The 20341-nt window shown below is 27.2% G+C and overlaps 1 protein-coding gene across 2 annotated transcripts in view; it reads right to left on the minus strand.

The window, feature by feature from the left end:
- Positions 1–227: 227 nt before the first annotated feature.
- LOC107452468 (thyrotropin-releasing hormone receptor-like) overlaps positions 228–20341 on the minus strand; it is a 90070-nt gene continuing 69956 nt past the window's right edge. Inside the window, exons 3-4 of one of the 2 annotated variants that reach the window (XM_087161351.1) lie at positions 6765–7020; positions 228–373 (exon numbers count right to left, since the gene is read on the minus strand). In XM_087161351.1, coding sequence (XP_087017477.1) covers positions 300–373; positions 6765–7020 — 330 coding nt within the window. In that variant the 3' untranslated portion in view covers positions 228–299. The remainder of the gene's footprint in view (positions 374–6764; positions 7021–20341) is intronic. The other variant, XM_087161352.1, reaches the window with a different exon arrangement.

Below are 20341 nucleotides of genomic sequence, written 5' to 3' on the forward strand. Positions count from 1 at the left end.
ATATTTATTTGCTTACATATCATAACAATTAGAGTTCAACACACTCACACATTAAAACACATAGCTCGTTTTGCATATAAAACAGTGACCATTATTGTAAAGATATGACTTTTTTGAGTTACAAACAGTAAATATTCACACGTATAATAGAGGTTTACAAAATAATGATAGATTCTTCAACCATCAGACAAAAGAGTTAGTGACACATTCACCGTCACTCGCGGGATTTCCATCAGCAGAAACTAGTTCGAGTTTTGTGCATAAACTTTTCTTTTTCTCTTCTTTTCCTTTTCTTTACTTCAAACAGCATCATCACCCATCGCTGTAGTAACTGTAGTGTATCTTGTGGGAATATTTGGTCTAGCTTTCTGACCTACATTAAAAATAAACAGTGACATTAATATGAACGTTGTGGAAATATTTGGTCTAGCTTTCTGACCTACATTAAAAATAAACAGTGACATTAATATGAACGTTGTGGAAATATTTGGTCTAGCTTTCTGACCTACATTAAAAATAAACAGTGACATTATTATGAACCTTGTGGAAATATTTGGTCTAGCTTTCTGACCTACATTAAAAATAAACAGTGACATTAATATGAACCTTGTGGATATATTTGGTCTAGCTTTCTGACCTACATTAAAAATAAACAGTGACATTAATATGAACCTTGTGGATATATTTGGTCTAGCTTTCTGACCTACATTAAAAATAAACAGTGACATTAATAATAATTTTTTTTCGTTACTGTCCAAGTAGTTGACTGTGGTTTATGTTGCGGGTTTATATGGTAGGTTTATCTCAGTTTATCTGATTAATTCATCAAGTATGTGACGTCAAAAGGTAAGTATTGTGTACCCACGAGAAATATTGGTTCTTGTAATGAAAAGAATTAAAATATGCTGAAACATTAGTAATTTATTTATTTGTGCAACGTTTTAATACCACAATGTAATTGTGATATGTCTATTTGATCTTTCTGCCCTAAAATAAATATACTAGTGGCATTAGCACTTTATTTTATTTCACATTAATATTGGTGCTTCACAGCCAATCATATTATATATTGCATTTAGTGTTTAAGATTACATCCCATCCCTGTAGTTTCGAATGCCATCGAGACGGCTGATGAACTCCTCACGTTGCAAGCATTGGAAAAAATGCTTGTTTACAGAAGATTTTTCAAGTGAGTTTTACTCAGCTTTATATCGAATATAAAGCTAAGAAATACGATGATGAGCTTTATGTTTTGAGTTTTTTTAAGTTTTTTACTTAAAACGTTTAAATTTTTTTATTAAAATTGTATCTCTGGTAAATGTCTTTATTCTTTTCTTTTAAAATTTGATTTTAAGTTATTGATATTGATTTTGATCATTCAGAATTTTTTTTAAGGATTAGAAAATTTTCTCTCAGAAAAACTATTGTCGTAGTCTTTATTTTAATTTTTTGAAACGGAAAATGATGCTCATTATCCTTAAAAAGTTAAAATCTACCATATACGATAACTGAACCTACAGAAAGGAACAATATATAATCACAATTTTAATGATACAATGTAATATGGCAGCTATAGTTCAGAAAATAGTAATGATTACAATTATTTAAAACTAACTTTCATAATATCTAAAAATATCGTAATTTCTAAAAATATCTCAATTTTTATCTAATATATTCTAAGTTAAATCTTGTTCTAATCATCACTAAAAAATAGTGTTGCACTATTTAAAAAAGACTACTTTGAAAAGATATTATTTTTATTAACGCAAAATTTTTTTTCCGTTATGATTCTATTTTCGTAATATCAATATATACTTCGTAATATAAATATGTATTTTCATACTATCAATATGTATTTCATAATATCATTGTGTATTTTTATAATATCGATATGTATTTTCATAATATCGATATGTTACTATTAATATGTAATTTTGTCACATTTTTTATTCAATATTTTGCTCCCTTTCTCTTTTTTGTTACAAAGCGTTACACATCACAATAATTTGATTTGTCACATATCAAGCTATATTTCGTAAACATGCATTTTCCGTTTTGAAGCAAAACACTACGCTATAGATCATATTTTAAATTTTATTTTTTAAGTTTTAAACGTGCTTGAATAACGATTGAGAAAAAAAGCATTAATAATAAATTAATTTTAACATTTGGTTTTTTGAACGAGAACTTATTAATCAGCAGATTTTAAATTATTTTATTGAAACTAAAATGAGCGATATCCCACTTCTTGTTAACCCTCCGTAATACAAAGTTTTCACATTTCATGAATACTCTTCCACCCCTCCAAGCACAACATTATTTATAAACATTCCCTTTAACATATTTGAATATTTTTATCAGTTCTTATGTATAATCAATTCAAATATTTATTTAACGCTATTATTACTTATAAAAGCCACATTTTGAAAATATAAATTTTTTAGAAGTTTTCTGTTATTACGTTATTTTCATGAGATTAGCTTTATTACATAAACATACATTGGTGGTGAATTAAAAATAAGCTATAAATACTTAAAATCTTTACGTAACTTTTATTTGATGTCTTCTTAAATAAAAAAGTATACCAGCCTCTTTTATATATTATTTATAAAACAAAAAGCAAGGTAAATCTGAAATATATGATTTTATTGACTTATTATTTTTTATGATGTTATTTCATAATTGTACATTACAATATGCATTATACTTACTAGTTTATAAACAAATCCAAATTAAATTATCATTGCACCTCAAACTAAAAGATTTGAGCTCGAAAACAATTCTATTGTAGTTTTTATTTTAACTTAAAGAATTTAAGTGAACATAAATTTTCTAATCCACCACACTGTTGTTAAAAATTAGTTTTAAAAGTTGATTACCTAAAAAATTCAAAAAGGGTTCCTTTCTTTATATTACCCTAATCCAATTACTGAATTTCAAATATATTGTTTAACTTTTTTATGACCCTGATTAAGTTTAATAATCTTAGTTAATTATAGAAATGTGAGGAATAACGCACTTAGAGAATTTTTTTCCTGAAATCTCCTATCAGTGGGAACATTGTTTGACCTTCTTGGTATTTCTCGCGTTCTGAAATTCCAAATTATATATTTTACTGACTTAATTAGGTATAAGAAGAAAAAAAACTTTCTTGTTTAAATAAAGATTAATCACAACTGCATTAACGTAAATTTGGGTCTAGATACTTTCATTTATTTTCGATAGAAAAGTCTATTAAAATGTTGAAGATGAAAGAAAATATTTCGATTTATTAATTGAATGATATTTTTTTCGTTAATTAATTCCTTGCAAAACCCTACACAATATTAACAAGTAATTCTTTTCTCTTAATTTTGTTTTCTTTTTCTGAAAATACTCCCTATTTATTATATTAAATGCAATTTCCTGACTTTTTTCTTAGCTTCATTATTTCTTTTTGAATTCATATTTAATACAATTGTAAAATTTATGACTCAGAGAATAATATTTGTTTTTGAAAACTTAAAATTATAATTTTAAATATGTTTTATTTTTTTCTTATTTTCACTTTAGGGTAATTGTTACCATACATCTCACAGTAAAAAAAAATTTATCACTGATAATCTGAATATTTTTTATTGCTTTTATCAAAAACATTTTTTTTCTTTTTGTAATGTATTACAACACGCAATACTTTATGCTTAGATTATGAATGAAACTATTTTTAACATATATTCTAATATTTAAATAAGCCAATAATTAATAATTTTCATAATTTGTTAATAATTCAAAGAATATAACACGGAACAATAATTTTATTAAAAATACTTTTATATTCATTAGTGTTTATGAGAAAAAGATAAGAACGATGAAATTTTATAATGACTTTTTTTTGTTAAAATAAATTATGATACGATAGATCTTAGCACTTTATTTTTATATGAGGATATGAAATTGTGTGTTATTAAATCATAAAAAGTTAGCGGAACAACATATAGTTTCGTTACGAAATATTTGCTTACTTATTAAGAGAAGAATTTTCAAACAAATTTCTAAATTCAAAAATATTTCAGATCTTATGAATACGGATGATTGTGTTAAATGATATTTTTTAAACTACACGACTGAACTTTTACAAACAAATTTCTGAAATCAAAAATATTTTAGATCTTATGAATACGGATGATTGTGGAAAATGATATTTTTTAAACTACACGCTTCAGAGCTCACCAATCTAGATAAATCACAAAAAGATTAATTAAATAACATATAACTTAGTCGCTGGACATCTATCATATAACTGTTGAGAATACAAGTGCACTGCATTCAGTTTTGGCAATTTGTTGAACATTTGAGCCTTCAAATTGCAAGGACAAGCATTTAACTCGTAATATCAGAATATCCCAAACATTTTCTGTGTGGTTAAAGTAGATGCAGTGTAAAAAAAAACCCAAAAGTTCTACTAAAAGAAAATAAAAACTATTTTTAAATTAAGAAACTGCTTAAATATGAATAAATATATTTTTTTTTGTTGTTAATCGTTGATCTCAAGCTTTAAAAAATTTCAATATTCTTTACAAACTTTCTCCATCTAAATGACAAAATGAAACTGTAATAAATATTATTTTGACAGAATAAAGCTTCGTATGGAGCAGTTTTTTCATAAAAATTTTTTTTCCGTGTTCTTCAACTTCAATATATACGGATTAAAACTGTCAATTCCAATTCCTGTTTTTTCCATGTAGTTTCGCTCACTGTAAAATAACTTTATCTTTCAAAAATCATATTGAGATTATATTCTATAATTGGAATTATTTTTCGGAAATTATTTTATGGTCTTGAACATTGTTTAAATAACGTTTCAACTTCATCGTCATATGTATACTCTACCGGATTGCTAACTGTCTTAAGATATAATTTTTTCTAAGTGAATTTCCCAGATATTTTTATAAGGATGGACTACTATGTCTTAAATATTTTTACACTTAAATATGATTTCGATAGGTAAGGCTTGTATTTTAAGATTGTTCTTCATAGCCGAGCCCAAGATCTGCCGTGGCTCAGAGAGATCATCTCCCCGGGTTCAAATCCTGGCGTTGACTAGTCATGTGAGTTCTATTCTCGACTCTCGTCAATCGCACTGCTATGATAGTTATTTTACATAGTTTTTTTTTGTAAAATAATATTATTTTTTTGTTAAAATGACAGTGTTTGTTTGTTAAAATAGCAGCGTTTGTTGGTTAAAATAACCATATTTCTCTCTGCAATAGACAATTTTATACTGGCAAAATCCAACGGACCGTTTTTTTTGTTGTTAATTTAACAGATTTTTTTACAGTGTGGCAATTACTGGGCAATTGAAAAGTAACGAGATTTGTGAGTATTCATAAAACAAATCTTTTATTTTCCAGCCCGATGGCCCTTGCTGTTGCTATTATATACAAAACAGGTTCAGGCAACATATTCATTATAAAGATATTTACTGAAAGGTTAAACCTAATCTCGAACAAATAATGGATGTTTCACGTGAAGATTTACTGCAGTGAACGAATCAGTCCCATAGACGAAATAATGCAACAGCTCTTACGTAAAATTGTGTTTTACATGATTTTTTGGGGGTATCTATTTTTTTCCTCTACACTGTTAGTAATTTCATTCAAAATGTATGGTAAAATAACCGACATCAATCTATCCACGGTTACATCTAGCATGGTTTCAAAATCACTAAATATACATTTAACTTTACTTTGGAGCTAGGCTTTTCGTTAGATAATGGGTATTATAGAGTACAGGGAAAAAACTGGTGAGTGCAGGATACTGAAAATTCTTAATGTGAAGAAAATGGAAAAAACATTGTAGTGTCAACGCTGTGACTCGAGCCCGTTTTGTCGATAACAAAACTGACAAATTTGCCCAATAGGCTTAATTGGTGAGATAAAATTCTTGTTATTTAACCGTATTTAGTGAAAGTAGTTAATAAACTGTTGTTTTCATAGTTAACAGTTTGGATACCATCTTATTTATGGTTATTTAACTGTTTCTGTTCAGAATGATACTTACCTTGGTTCAATAATTACTGCCGACAATAACATAGACAATGAGATTCGGAGTCGCCTAATTTGTTGAAATAAAGCTTTTTATGGTTTAAAAGTTTTTTTTTCAAATCCTCTCTTTTATCAAAAAATACAAAACTTTTACTCTATAAAGCATTAATTAGGCCAATACTTACATATGGCTCAGAGATCTGGAACCTAACTCAAGCTGGTGAAAATAAAATTGCCATTTTTGAGAGAAAAGTTTTGAGGGCCATCCTTGGGGGGATAAAAGTAAATAATTCCCGGAGAAGACGATATAATACTGAATTGTATAAAATCTACAGAGAGCCAGATATTGTGAAATTCATAAATATAAATCGAATGAACTGGGCAGCTCACATTTTCAGAAGGAATGATGACTCAAATTTAACGAAAATCCTATTACACAAACCCCTAACGAACAGGAAAAAAGGTAGACCCAGGCTGAGATGGCTGGATTTAGTTGAGACTGATTTCCTTACTCTAAAGGAGAAAAACTGGCGAACAAGTGTCAAAAGTAGAGAGAAGTGGATTCGAATTCAAAGGAAGGCACTGGCCCACCTTGGGCTGTCTAGCCAGATATGATGATGATGATTTGACTGTTTTGTTTGAACATGGTAAAATAATTAATTAAATAAAATGCTATTTAAAAATATTTTCCAAGAAACTTCTAACAATGCAATGAGCTTATTAAAAATTTCAGACAAATACCTAAAATATTATTAGAGTAGACAAACGGCGTACCACATGAAAGCAACCTCTTAAAAGCTTTTCTGAACTTGATGGACATCGCATTGTAGAGAATGGGATTTATCGCACTGTTAATGAAGATCATAGTTTTGCAAAACATCAAAAACCATAGTTCCATGTATCGGTTTGAAGCAAAGGAATTGTAGACCACTAAGAATCTGTAGGGAAACCAAAGAGTTGCAAACAGTACGACTACAACTATAAGCATTTTCACAACCTAAAATAGAAAGATATAAAATTAGTTTTAAAAATGCATATTTATGCGGATTTATTTTGTTATAAATTAAATCCCAGTTGTGTTTTCATCGTCTAATATTATATGTGCTTTTTTTTAGAAAATAAGAAGACCATAGCAATAAATATTAGAAAATTATTATAGTTATATTTTCTCTACCATATTATATTTTAAACGAAATGAAAAACATCATGTTTCATAATTGACGTGAATTAGAGAAAAAAGTTATAGTACACTGCAAATTAGATTTTAAATTTGTTAGAAAAAGTAATAAAATATTTTGAACTCAAAATTCTGAAATATAAATTTTTTGTTTAGATTTCTAAAACATAAAAATAAATTATATGAATAATCTAAAAACCTTTAATAATAAAACTCGTATTTATTATTTCGTACCACCTCTAAATGTGACATAATATTAAATTTCTTATATCGTGTGATATGCAACTTGTAATATATAACTACATATATTATGCGAGGAGAAGTCAAAGCAATAAAATGACAACCACATTTTTGTCCATATATTATACAAACCATAATTTAAATCGTTTATTATATGAAGCTACTTTTTAATATTGTTTCAAGATATATATTGAAAAAAAATTCTGGTATAATTACCGTATTAAACGGTAATCACGCTTCGTGCAAGAAAAGAATAAAAAAGCATGACGGAAGCCTAATTTGAACCATTCATTTGGTAGTTTTCCCATTTATATGGCAACAATTTACTGGAAATTTGGGTTTTCGAAATTATTGCTCTTATTAGCACACTTTTTTTAAAAAATAAAAAAGAGACTTGCCACGCTTTGAGATATGATAAAATTACCAAATTTTACCTTCTCTACCAAATTTTATCCCATATTATAAAATTATATTTTATTGTTAATTTTATCAAAACACTTCCTTTTAGTGTTATTAAACAGAAGTAGACATAAAGGAATAAATCCAACAAAGTTTAAGAAAGAGTTAAAATATTAAGTATTACTCATATCACGAAAATGAAAAAAAATATTTACTTCATCTTGGAAGTAAAAAAAATATTTAATATTAGACAGAAAATAAAATCTTTTAAAATTACAGTACTGTAAAGTAATAACATTTCCAATTAAGAAAATATTTTGATGATAAAAACCAAAATGAATGGTATTTAACCCATTCATTTGATAATTTATCGTTTATATGGTAGCTATTTACCGGAAATTCTGATTTTGAAAACTATAATACTTATTACCACACATTTAGTAAAAGAAATACAAAACTGAAAAATAAATTTAATTAAATAATTCCTTTAAGATATCATGATAAAATTACCACATTTCCCAAATTTTAACACATACAATAAAACAATATTTTATTGTTAATTTTAATAAAATAATTACCAAATCACTTTCATCAAAATCACTGTACTTTTTGTTTTTCCCATATCCTTGTAGTTTTGACCTATCTTTATTTCTCTGTGTACATAATTATTAAAAAAGCTAACTTTTAAATAAATCTTAAAAATATAATACCATTCACCTTTGTGGGTGATAGGATTCATGGAGTTTAAAGATCCACAATTTTATGATTAATAATCTGATTATAGAGATGTGGTAAACATTGTGGTAAACATTACTTCTGAAATAAAGTGGTGACCTTCGAGTTGAAGTCAAGCCACCACGAGATATATGCTTCAAGCCACCACGAGATATTTTAAGTAATTATAAGCATAGAAAATATAAATTACATGCTGTTTTTATAAAATTAGATTCCATACATTAATAATTGTATTTCGCTTTGACGTTAATGATTATTTTTCTTCGTCGTTATGCTACTGGATTCGATTAAGCCATTTTTCAAGTATTTTAACTTCTGAATACTTTGACAAATAAAAGGGCAACACCAAAACAACTCGTTCATTTAATTGGAAACCATCATTTTTAGGATTCTTCAAATAAATCATTTTTCTAGAATTTCATTTCCATTTCCAATAAGTTTTTTTTCTCAATCGTAAGCGAAATTAGACTTTTTTTGAGCTCATCGAATCTACTATTCATTTGAACTCCCAAACTCAATTTAATGAGGTTGTTCAATTGCAAAGTTTTCGGCTCAATATATATTTTTTAAAAATTTGATTTGTGTTTAAGTACATATGCGTGCAATTTAATGAATTCTATTCTGGTTTCTTTTCTTTTAATCTTATTAGCATGTTCTTGATTTGGTTTCATTCACTGAGAAAATATAAAATGCAGCAAACTTGGGAAATCATAATGTGTTATAATTAAGTCTAAATATTTTACTTTAAAAATAAATAAAAAAAGTTTTTTTAATTACACTCTCAAAGTTATTGCAGAATTATAATTTATAGTATTTAATGCATGCTACGTTTTATGAATGGTTTTTGAGTTAAAATCTGTAAATATTCAATTAATTGAAAAACTGATAATTGTATCTGAGTGGTATATGGGAATGCAAGGTGAAAGCAGTTTATGTAGACTCATGCAATAGAAATGCTTAATTTTAAATTTTCCTGATAATTACTAACTACTTAATTGGTAATTTGTTAGATATAGACAAGCACGTTTTTTGGGGGCTAATTTCCGTAATTTATTACTTTTTTCCTATCCACGAATTTTCGAGATGCTTTAATGTTATTGTCGTATGCCATTAAGGTAAAAGGGGTGAGCTTCTTCTTGTGTTCCAATGGCGCAATCTACAGCCACGAATTTGACTTCTGCCTCACATATGTCACCACCTGTTTATAATTAGGACCCATTCATGCATCCATTCAATCATCCACAGATTGTAATTTTGACCTGAACCAGAGAACGGTCAATCTCAAATTCAGTACTCCCAAAGGTATGATTTGTTACGAGAATTTAGAAGACGTTGTGACCCGAGAGATTTAATGTGCACCATTTACTATATGGGAAGTCTTCAGCCGGTGGGAATTGAACTCATGACCCCTTGGATATGAGCTAAAAGCCTTACCAATCAGACTATCCCGACCTTGAAGTACTGTTTAAAACATCGAATTTTTTCCCCCATTTTTTATATTTTTAAATACTTACATTTTAACGCAAATTAGTAATTTTTGATGGAATGCTTGTAATTTATTCACGTTTTTGATAAAAATTTTAAGAAGTTAAATCAATACCAGAAGGAAATTTTTAGGAGCATATCGATGTTTGAGAATAGATGAATAAAAATATATAATGCTTGATAACCTGTGATCAGATTTAACGCTTTTATGCGGAAACCTTAAAATATGGCATAAAAAAAATTTTTTCGGTTAAATTTACTTTTCAATTTTTTATTTTTTACTTACTGAGTGGTAATAAGAACTATAAATTTTAAAACCAAAATTTTAGGATAACCGCCACGCGTTATCCTAAAATAACCAAATAAATGGGAACGGGAATAAATAGGAATGGGACGGGAAATTAACAAATAAATAGTTTAAATACCGGATATGTTGGTTTTATTAACCAAATTATGTTTTTTTACCAGATATGCCATTCTAATGTATGATAATTTTGACAAATTTTTATATATACACTACCGGTCAAAAGTTTGCGAAAATTTTGAAATCTACAAAGAAAAGGTCTAAATTCAAATGTTCACAGAACTGCGAAAAATCATTCAAATGGAGTGAAAATTTGATATGTTCTAAAGTGAACCCTCTACAGTTAGTTACATATGATCAAATTGCAATACTTCGTTTTTTGCGAACTGAATCCAGCTTTTCATCATGGGTTGTTTCTATGGTGAAAAAAGTTGATAAATTTGAACACTTGCCAAACTTGCAAAAAAAATTTTTTATACTTTCTGTTGATAGAAAATAGTTATTTGAACCGTTCCATGTAAGCCCTCAAAATTTCAGATCGATTTGATTCTTTTTGACGAAGTTATAGAATTTTGAAAAATATGTGTACTTTTTTCGATTTCTGAGCATTCCACATATGCGGTCTTTTGGTCCATACGTCTTCTACCAAAGAAAATTTTAATATTAATGTTTTCTACATTTTCAAATAATTAATGATTATTATAAAACAAATACTCTTATTCTTTATTGTAATTATTATTGTTATATTTATTGCTCGTGTGTATTAGTCTTGTTGTGATAATTTTACTTTACATTAAATTAAAATAAAAAGTTATAACAATAATTACATAAATAATTCTAAAAAATAATATCAGTAGTATAAAAAATTCGCATTTTTACTAAACTATTTTATTTACAACAGGTCAAATATATAACATATTCTTATTCGTATTTTGTAATTAAATAAATTAACATTTAAATCTTAGATTCCTCGAACCATCCACCTTTTACTTTTATTATTGCCTTACATATGCGTGGCATTCGTTATAACAAACCATTAATCACTTTAAGTGATATAGAGTTCCATTCCTGTTGTAAAATGTCCCATAACTGATTTCTATTCGAAATATCAGAGCATCGTTTGCAAGAACAAACAAATTTTCGATGAAATGTTACATCTATGAGACATTGTTTTAATCATATTCATAATAAATTCTTTTTAATAACAATAATTACAATAATGAATAAGAATATTTGTTTTATAACCAATATTAATTATTTGAAATTATAGAAAACGTTAAAATTAAAAAGTTCTTTGGTAGAAGATGTATAGACCAAAAGACCGCATATGTGGAGTGCTCAAAAATCGAGAATAGTACACATGTTTTTCAAAATTCTATAACTTCGTCAAAAAAAATCAAATCGATCTGAAATTTTGAGGACTCACATAGAACGGTTCAAATATCTATTTTCTATCAGCAGAAATTTTTTTTGCAAGTTTGGCAAGCGTTCTAACTTAACAACTTTTTTCACCATAGAAACAACCCATGATGAAAAGCTGGATTCAGTTCGCAAAAAACGAAGTATTGCAAATTGATCATATGTATCTAACTGTAGAAGGTTCACTTTAGAACATATCAAATTTTCATGCATTTTGAATGATTTTTCGTAGTTCTATGAACATTTGAATTTAGACCTTTTTTTTGTAGATTTCAAAATTTTCGCAAACTTTTGACCGGTAGTGTATATATATATCAAGTCTATCCAACAGAAACAGGTTATTTCTCAGAAAAAGCAATTATTCTTAAAGTTCGCTTGATTTGCTTATAAAAGAAAGTTAAATAAATCCTACAAAACAATAGGTAACTTGAATAGCCCAAAAAACTTTCCAATCACAATTCACAAAGTTTGATTGCGGTAAAAAAAATAAATACATAAAAATAAACTCCAAAATCGATAAACACAGAAATCTTATAAACTGCTGTTTAATAAAGAACGTTTGATATGTCGATGAAAAAGAAACAGGCTGGTCTTGAAAAAAGCTGTTCTGGACAAATAACGTTATTCATTAGAAATTAAAAAAGAAGAAGTAAAGGAAAAATATCCGATTTACGAAAGGTAATACTGTAATTACGATTCGTTAGGGCTTAACTAATGCTGTTCTGGGAGGAATTTCATTCCTTGTTTTCGAGGAGTTTTAATCTCAGAAAGAAGTAATTTGTTATTATCTTTTTTTTCTGAAAATAACTTTTCTTTGTGTGTTTATTAGTATAATATAATGGTTCAAATAAAAAATGTTTCAAGTTTAGAAACTTAATTTATTACTGAAATATACATAATTACTAAGATAGAGTAATTTATTGTTGTCGTAATTTACGGTTCCTTTCGATTGTGGGATATTCCTGACAATGTATGATCAAAATGAAAAAAAATAAATGCATAAGAATAAAGGTTTCTATTTCCGTGGCAATAAGTCCGTTTCGTATATCATTAATGCTACAAGACTACTGCCTAAAAAAATTAGTTGATTGTTTTAAATTTCTCGATCACCTTAAACTGCTCTGCAAATTAAATAATATGTTTAGATAACGCAAAAATACATAATTCATACTCATGATAATGAATTTTTATAAAAGTATGGACGCTACTACTACAGTCACTGAGCCTATATTATTTCTGGCGAGGTTCTTTACTTTCGCTACATTTCCTTTCAAATTTCAAGGAGTAAATTTTTAGATAATTGTCTTTCCTTTCCTTCCTTGAAAATATAATTTCCATGCACTGCCTTTCCATGCATATTTTTAAAGTTTTCAATTTTTTGCTTTACTGGATTTTTATTAAAACTCGAAATATTTTTAAAATTATCAACTGTACCATTAATATTGGTAGTAGCAATCTAATTCTCGCTTTTTCAACATTTTTTTTTAAATTTAAACTGTTGGAGTGTTCCATTTTCTTTTTGTTTGACGCGACCGAAGGTAGAGTTAATCATTATTTTTCAAACTCAACTGAATGACCAAATTGAGAGACAAATTGAGATTTGTGATCAAATTTTCCATTTTTGAACTTAGCATAAAACACGTTTTTTTAATTTCTTATATTTTTTTAAGATGCGGAATTCTGTCCATGCATATCACGATTATTTTGAGCCATATTTGTGACTAGAAACCTTGTCAAAATTACTCATTTTTCTTAACATGATATTCCATTTTAATATCTACTAAAAACTAACAATTAACATGAATTAACTAGAACAAACAATACATTAATCCATATCGAACAATATACAAAAAACATAACGGACTTAGAGTATTATGCCAAAAAATTAAATGACATGCGGTATATTAAAATTTCAAAAAAAAAAAATAAAAACAATGGAACATTACATTATTAAATATTTCGAATTAAATTACGATATGAATTACCGGTTCTTATATTGCATCATCCATTTTACCGTAAACCCCTTTTTTGCTGTAAAATAACGGATTTTTTTTTACAGTAATATTTTTTTAACTAGTGTGATTCAGTGGTTTTGCTGTAAATATTATTGTGAAAATCAAGTTTTGTCAGATTTTTTGTTCCGTAACAAGTTCCGGTAAAAATGAATTTTACGGTAAAAAGGAGCGGCATCTGAATGGTGTTACTTTTTACAGTAATTTGATTCAGAATTTTTCACAATATAGTTGCAATGCAATAGTAATCTTGCCAAGTATTTTATTGTACGTATTTTTTCTTCATTCTGCATTAATCTCATCATCTATACTAGTCATATCTAATGGTAAACTAATTTTATATGGAGAGCGATTTTTTTTCTTTTCTTTTCTAAGTTCGTATATTCTGTCCTATTTGTGAAAAGTACATCGTTTTCAGCTGTGTTAATTTTCTTTGTTATCTTGCGTTATCTTGATTTGAGTGCGTTGCACCACATCCGAATTTCTAAAACATCATAAGTCATCAAACAATATTTCTTAATTTTTGGAACACTGAATTGAATCACAATTAAATATTAAGAGAAATAAAACATCATTTATGAGTAAATAATTTTAAGGAATTTAAGATATTTTCTGGTAATTCCAATGATGCTGTAATTCACGTTCAACGTTTCATCAAAATTTTGGAGCTTTTTAACTTTCGTTTGATACTTTTTAATTTTAGAGGGATAAGTTGTCTATTTTTAGGTACAATATGAAAATATCCGTGTTTGTTTTCCATCCATGTTAATTTTTCAACTATTTTGAATGTAAGTTTTCTTACTCTCTGCTCCTTTATGGTAAATTACGCAAAAATACAGGGAATACAAGATTAGATATTGTTAAATTTTCAGAAGTCAGTTAATTTAATTCTGTCAATTTTACAAATTTGTTAAAATAAGCAAATTTAATTAAAAATTAAATTTGTCTATATGTTAATTCCTATATATATTTAAGTGGAATATGATTGAAAGTGCGCTGAGAAATATTTCATTGCTTCGTAAAATTTTCTGTGTTTATATAAAATAATTCTGTGTTTTTATAAAATAATTGTTTTAAGATATCCAATTCATGCAATACAAGTTTGAAAGGAATGTTAATAATGAAAGTTCTTAATAGGTTACGAAAAAACCTTATACTATATTGTAAAATATCTCTGCATTCGAATATTAGCATTGATAATACTTTTCAAAAATAAAACAATCCTTTATCTGTATTTTGAGAATCATTTTATCCAGAAATCAGTGATTTGTGACGAAAAGTGATCCTCAAAATGTTTGACGAAAATGTTTCCTCAACTCGGAATCTCATCGCAGTGCATTGTGAGAGATTGCTAACTGGAATGAGGAAACTAGCATGAAGACTATCGAACAATGGCGGTATGGCAGAATGGTGGTTACAGAGTTGACCGGGAAGATCCCAGTCTTGAATAGCACCTCAGGCATTACTGTAATTTATCTTTCTGTTTTCTATATGTCCCTCTTGTGTTTTTGGATGACGTTGATGCCTTTATATGGAGCCCACGAGAAAGTAAATAACATCATCCCCTGTTAGAAACTACGCGGTACTACAAGTGTGGTACATAGTATCCAACTGTTTAAAATTTTTGAAAAATAAAATTGAAGGACGAGATATTTCTTTACTTTTGACGAAACTCATTTCCTCAAGGAAGTGGTGATAGTTCTTTGTCATTTGACTAAATGGTCACTTGTAGCATATAACGAGAAATGGTTTCGTGAAAAACTGAAGAAAGTTTTGTAAATTTTTAGTTCCCGCTCTTTACTGTGGAGATAAGTACAAAAAATTTACTTGATAGCATTTTTGCTTTCAAATTAAAATTTTTAAAGATCATTGGAAGTTTTATATTCAATATCTCATAAAATTACTATCGATTTTGAAAAAAAAAATTATTATGCTTCTATAGAAAATAAAATAATAAATTAAGCATTATAACAATAACATGGTTATAAAAACATTAAAAGAATTATTATTTGTATTGCTAAAAATATAGGCAAAGTTCTTAAAAAATTGCTAAATGCTTTTAGTAAATTATATACCTTCATTTAGTTGAGGATATTGAAAATCAAGCAATCACAAAAAATTTAAAATCTGTTCAAATTATTATTATTCATAGTATCGTTTTTTAAAAATAAAATTAAGCACACTGCTTATCAAAACTTGTAATGCTGAAAGCTAACTTTTAGTACCTAAAAAATGCGTAAACTACACAAGCTTCGCATTTATATTCACGTTTTTTATTCGTTCTCTTTTCTCAAAAAAAACATACATATCTTTACTTTCCAAATACGTACATATATGGAATAATTTCATTCCGGCAGTATTTGCACAAATATTAAAAAATATCAAAAATCTTTTTCCCGAAGGAAATACTTATATGTATGATATGAGTGGAATCGATTTTGTGTTTTCTTCAGTGGTCATCTCAGCAAGAAAGTTGAAAAGACTTTTATATCAGTTTGTTTACTTTTGCAATCTACCCTTTTTTTAAGATACGTATATGAAAATTCTGCCTATCTAAGAGCATTTTGTTTCTTTATTCTATCAAATGAAAATATTTATATATTTATGATAAAAATATAAATGTATACTTGAAATCTGGGTTTTATTTAAATTTTTGATTTGTCCGTGCAATTATTTGAACTTAAATTTTAAATTACATTCACATTTATAAAATTTTGTGTCTTAAATTGCAAATAAGCAATAGTACTCTTGATTATATTCAAATTTATGTTTCGTATGAGAAACTATATATACCTTAAAAAAATATTAGGTTTAAGAATGTATAATAATCTACATCTACAACGAGCTTTATTTTTAAACTATGTGAAAATATATTGAGATTTTTCTTTTTCTTTATGAGGAGGCATTACCTGGAAATAATTTTAAATGACAATTTCTGTCTTAATTAAAATATATATACTGTAGTGTATTTTTTCTAAAAATTTTTTTGTCTAGATAAATACAATATTGAAATAAATTAAGTTTTATAACTTTTTCATCTGAAGTTCAATTGTAACATACACTTAATTTCAATAACGGATCATTGTATATCACAATAATTGTCTGGTAACAATATAGAAAATTTTGTTAAATTGTATTAAAACAATAAAAAACAACGCTAAGAAATTCAGACATTAAACAGTTCATTTGATTAAACTATTGATTTATCAAATCGAAAATGTTTCTTTGGGGGATTTCAAAAAATCCAATTTCTTAAGAGAAATATATTTATCTGAACAAAGAACTTACAAAAAAATAATTTTGTCATTTAAGAATAACTTTTTCAAACAAACGAAAACAGATTGTGTGTAGTATATCCAGACAGTTAAAGAACAGTGATGTTTATTACTTATTAATATCTACCTTTTCAGTAAATAATATCAGAACCTCCTACGTTCACCAAAAATAGTAAGTGCATGACAAAAAATCTTCTGGTGAAATAATCATTACATATATTGACCATTACATTTCTGGTAAAAAAGAACATAATTCTGGTAATAAAACCAAAATATATGGTATTTATAAATCAATCATTTAACAGTTTTTCCGTTCATTGATAACGGTTTACCGGAAATTTCGAATTTATAAATTATAATTCTTAAAACTAAACTGTAAGTGAAAAATACAAGCCAGCAAAGTAAGTTTAACCAAATAAATAATTTTTATGACATGCTCTAAGGAATTATGTTAAAATTACAAACTTTTACCACATTTACCAATTTTATCTGTGATTATAAAACCATATTTTATTGTAAATCTTACCAAAATCATTACCAACGTGCTTCGGGAGAAATACTGAACTTTCGGTGCTTCCATAGCAGCAATCCAATTTTACTATATTCTGGTAGTTGCAACCATATTTTTTTCTCAGTATAGTTGGTTTAAAATGTTGAATGATTAGGTTTTTAACTCTTATAACGTACACATTTCTCATATTTAAATATTTCAACACTCATCATTTGATCATACTTATAATAAGAAAAGAAAAGAAAATCATAACGGTTGCTCAATGTTTAGCAGTCATAGTGAAAATATTAGATAAATCTTAGGGTTAAACCTTCATTCAATAATCCTAAGGTATAAAGTAGATAATAATTAAATTATGATTCGAACATGTTCAGCTCTTTTCCTTAATGGCCATGTAAATCTGCATATATGTAAAAATGAATGTCTGTGTATGGGTGTCCTTTGTAATCTAATTAACCATCCAAGAATTCGAAGAAATTTGGCATACAGATAGTTAGAAGCACGAGGAAGGCCATTGTCGATATTAGAAAATTCTACGACGAATCGTTTGAGCGGGATGAGTAAAAAGCAAAAAAGGTTCCCAGTTAGTTAAGCGTTAGCTATAGTTTTAAATTTAGCTATTGATAATTAGATTTTTCACATATTTTAAAGATGACATCAGTGATAATTGCTAGTTACAACTCTATTCGATTAAAAAATATTTCAGTTATTTAAATATTGAATTATTTAATATTCACTTTGTCAGATAAATTCAAGGAACAACATAGCGTGGTGGCACGCGTGGTCTACGTCACAAAATTCATACTTCTAAATTTGTCTGCTAACGCGCGTTTTTTTTTCATCTGTATTTTTTTAAACGTGTTTCGAAAAAAATGAATTATTTTAAGTCGGTAATTAATTAACCGGTAAATAATGAATTAAAACCGGTAACGGTAATTAATAACAAGAAAATAAGTATATATTCATATATGTTGGTAGTATGTATTAATAAAAAATATATATAATCTATGTACAAAAAAGCAAAGTTAATGAAGAAAGAATTAATAGGAAATCCGTCCAGGAAAACCGTAGAAAATCGCTATTTCGAGATAATGCTTAATTAATATGTATTACTGACGGTTATATATATTTTACTGATATTATGGTAAATGGTACGGTCGTGGGTTAGAGTTTTACAACAGGTTTTCTGTAGTTTTCGAAAATATTTTTCCAATGGCAACAAAGATGGTGCATTTCTATTTTAATGAATTAGTATTAAAAGAACTTTAAAATATGTTAACCCACCACTACTTTAAAATATGTTAACAGTAAAATATATACCAGATAGAGAAATGGTCATAATCCAAAATTCTTATCAAGTTCTAATAAGTATTCCATTTTTTAAAAAAATATTCGGCTTTAGTTGGCTGCTAATTAAATTAATACTAAAATTGCTACTGATAAATGTATTTCGCTTAAAACTTAATTGTTGAAGAGTTATGTAAATATACTAATATAGGCATGAAATATTATTCTGATATATTTGATTATTTGAATATTAAATTCTTATATTATGAGATCATTTAAATTGATCCAATACTGAATAGTTTAATACCAGTACTTTAGAAATAAGCGTTTTATGTTTCCTCAAAAGGGATGTAAAAAGATTTCTTTCTGGTAAATAATTGTAAATTTTGACTATTATGGGTCGACCACGAGCAATTTTGTTTGCTTAAATAATGTAAAGCTATCATAACGTAAATCCGCTATAAATAATAATAAATAAAAAAAATAGAAATTATTTTAGCTATATTCACTAAAAAAAACTTAGAAGAACAAGACATTTTCAGAACGAAAAAAAAAAAAAACGTTGTACCGAACTATTTTATTAGCTATTTGAAGACGGGATTAATAATTATTTGCTTTGTTTTGTTCACCATTGCCTAGTTTGAAATACAATCATGCAAGCATACCAAAAAATAATATGATTAAAATGAAGGTAAACTCAGTTCTGGTACATTAAACATACCCATATTGTTGCAACCACTTTATAGTGATTCATTAATTCCTTTTGAAACATCACTTAACTGGTTCTTCCATTAAGTTCTTTAATTCTGTCGCTATATGCTTTTCAGTTTAGAGCATGATTTCGAAGTGTTTCTCAGTACTGTTGTTGTGATTATTTAACTTTATTTATTCACCCCGGTGGAAGAACGGCTCTTCAGCAAGTGTGATATAATTCATCTTTACTGAATGCAACTTTGAACTTGAACTTTGAGATAAGTATTGAAATCCACTACCGAAATGCTAATTAATTGTCTATGAATATTTTTTTTAAAATTATATATGTAATAAAAACTTATATTGAATATCCCAAATAATATTGGATTTAAGCTGTAATTTAATCAATATGTGAATTTTATCAATAATTAATTTCAAGGGAGTGCATAATATTAATTATATTCAAGGGAACGCAACTAGTATTAAAACTACCCTACCTAAATAATTTAAAAATAATTGAAGCACTTTTTTTCAATTCTTCTCATCGCAATTATCGTTCTTCGCTGGCAGCAAAATAATAATAAGAATACTGAAGTAAAATATAATAGCGTTATCTCTTGATGCCAAAAATAGAAGCTGCTGATTTAGTTTCAGAGCACAAACGTGGGGAATAATAAAATTCCCCTTTGAGCTGCATATTGATGTTCAACAAAACCTTTATTATTACTAGTAATCAAATCAATTTTATTTAATTTTTAAAAAAAAGTAAAGTTAAGCACGA

This window comes from Parasteatoda tepidariorum, chromosome 4 (assembly GCF_982258835.1).
Source record: "Parasteatoda tepidariorum strain Cologne lab strain chromosome 4, Ptep-v5.0, whole genome shotgun sequence".
NCBI classification, from domain to species: domain Eukaryota; kingdom Metazoa; phylum Arthropoda; class Arachnida; order Araneae; family Theridiidae; genus Parasteatoda; species Parasteatoda tepidariorum.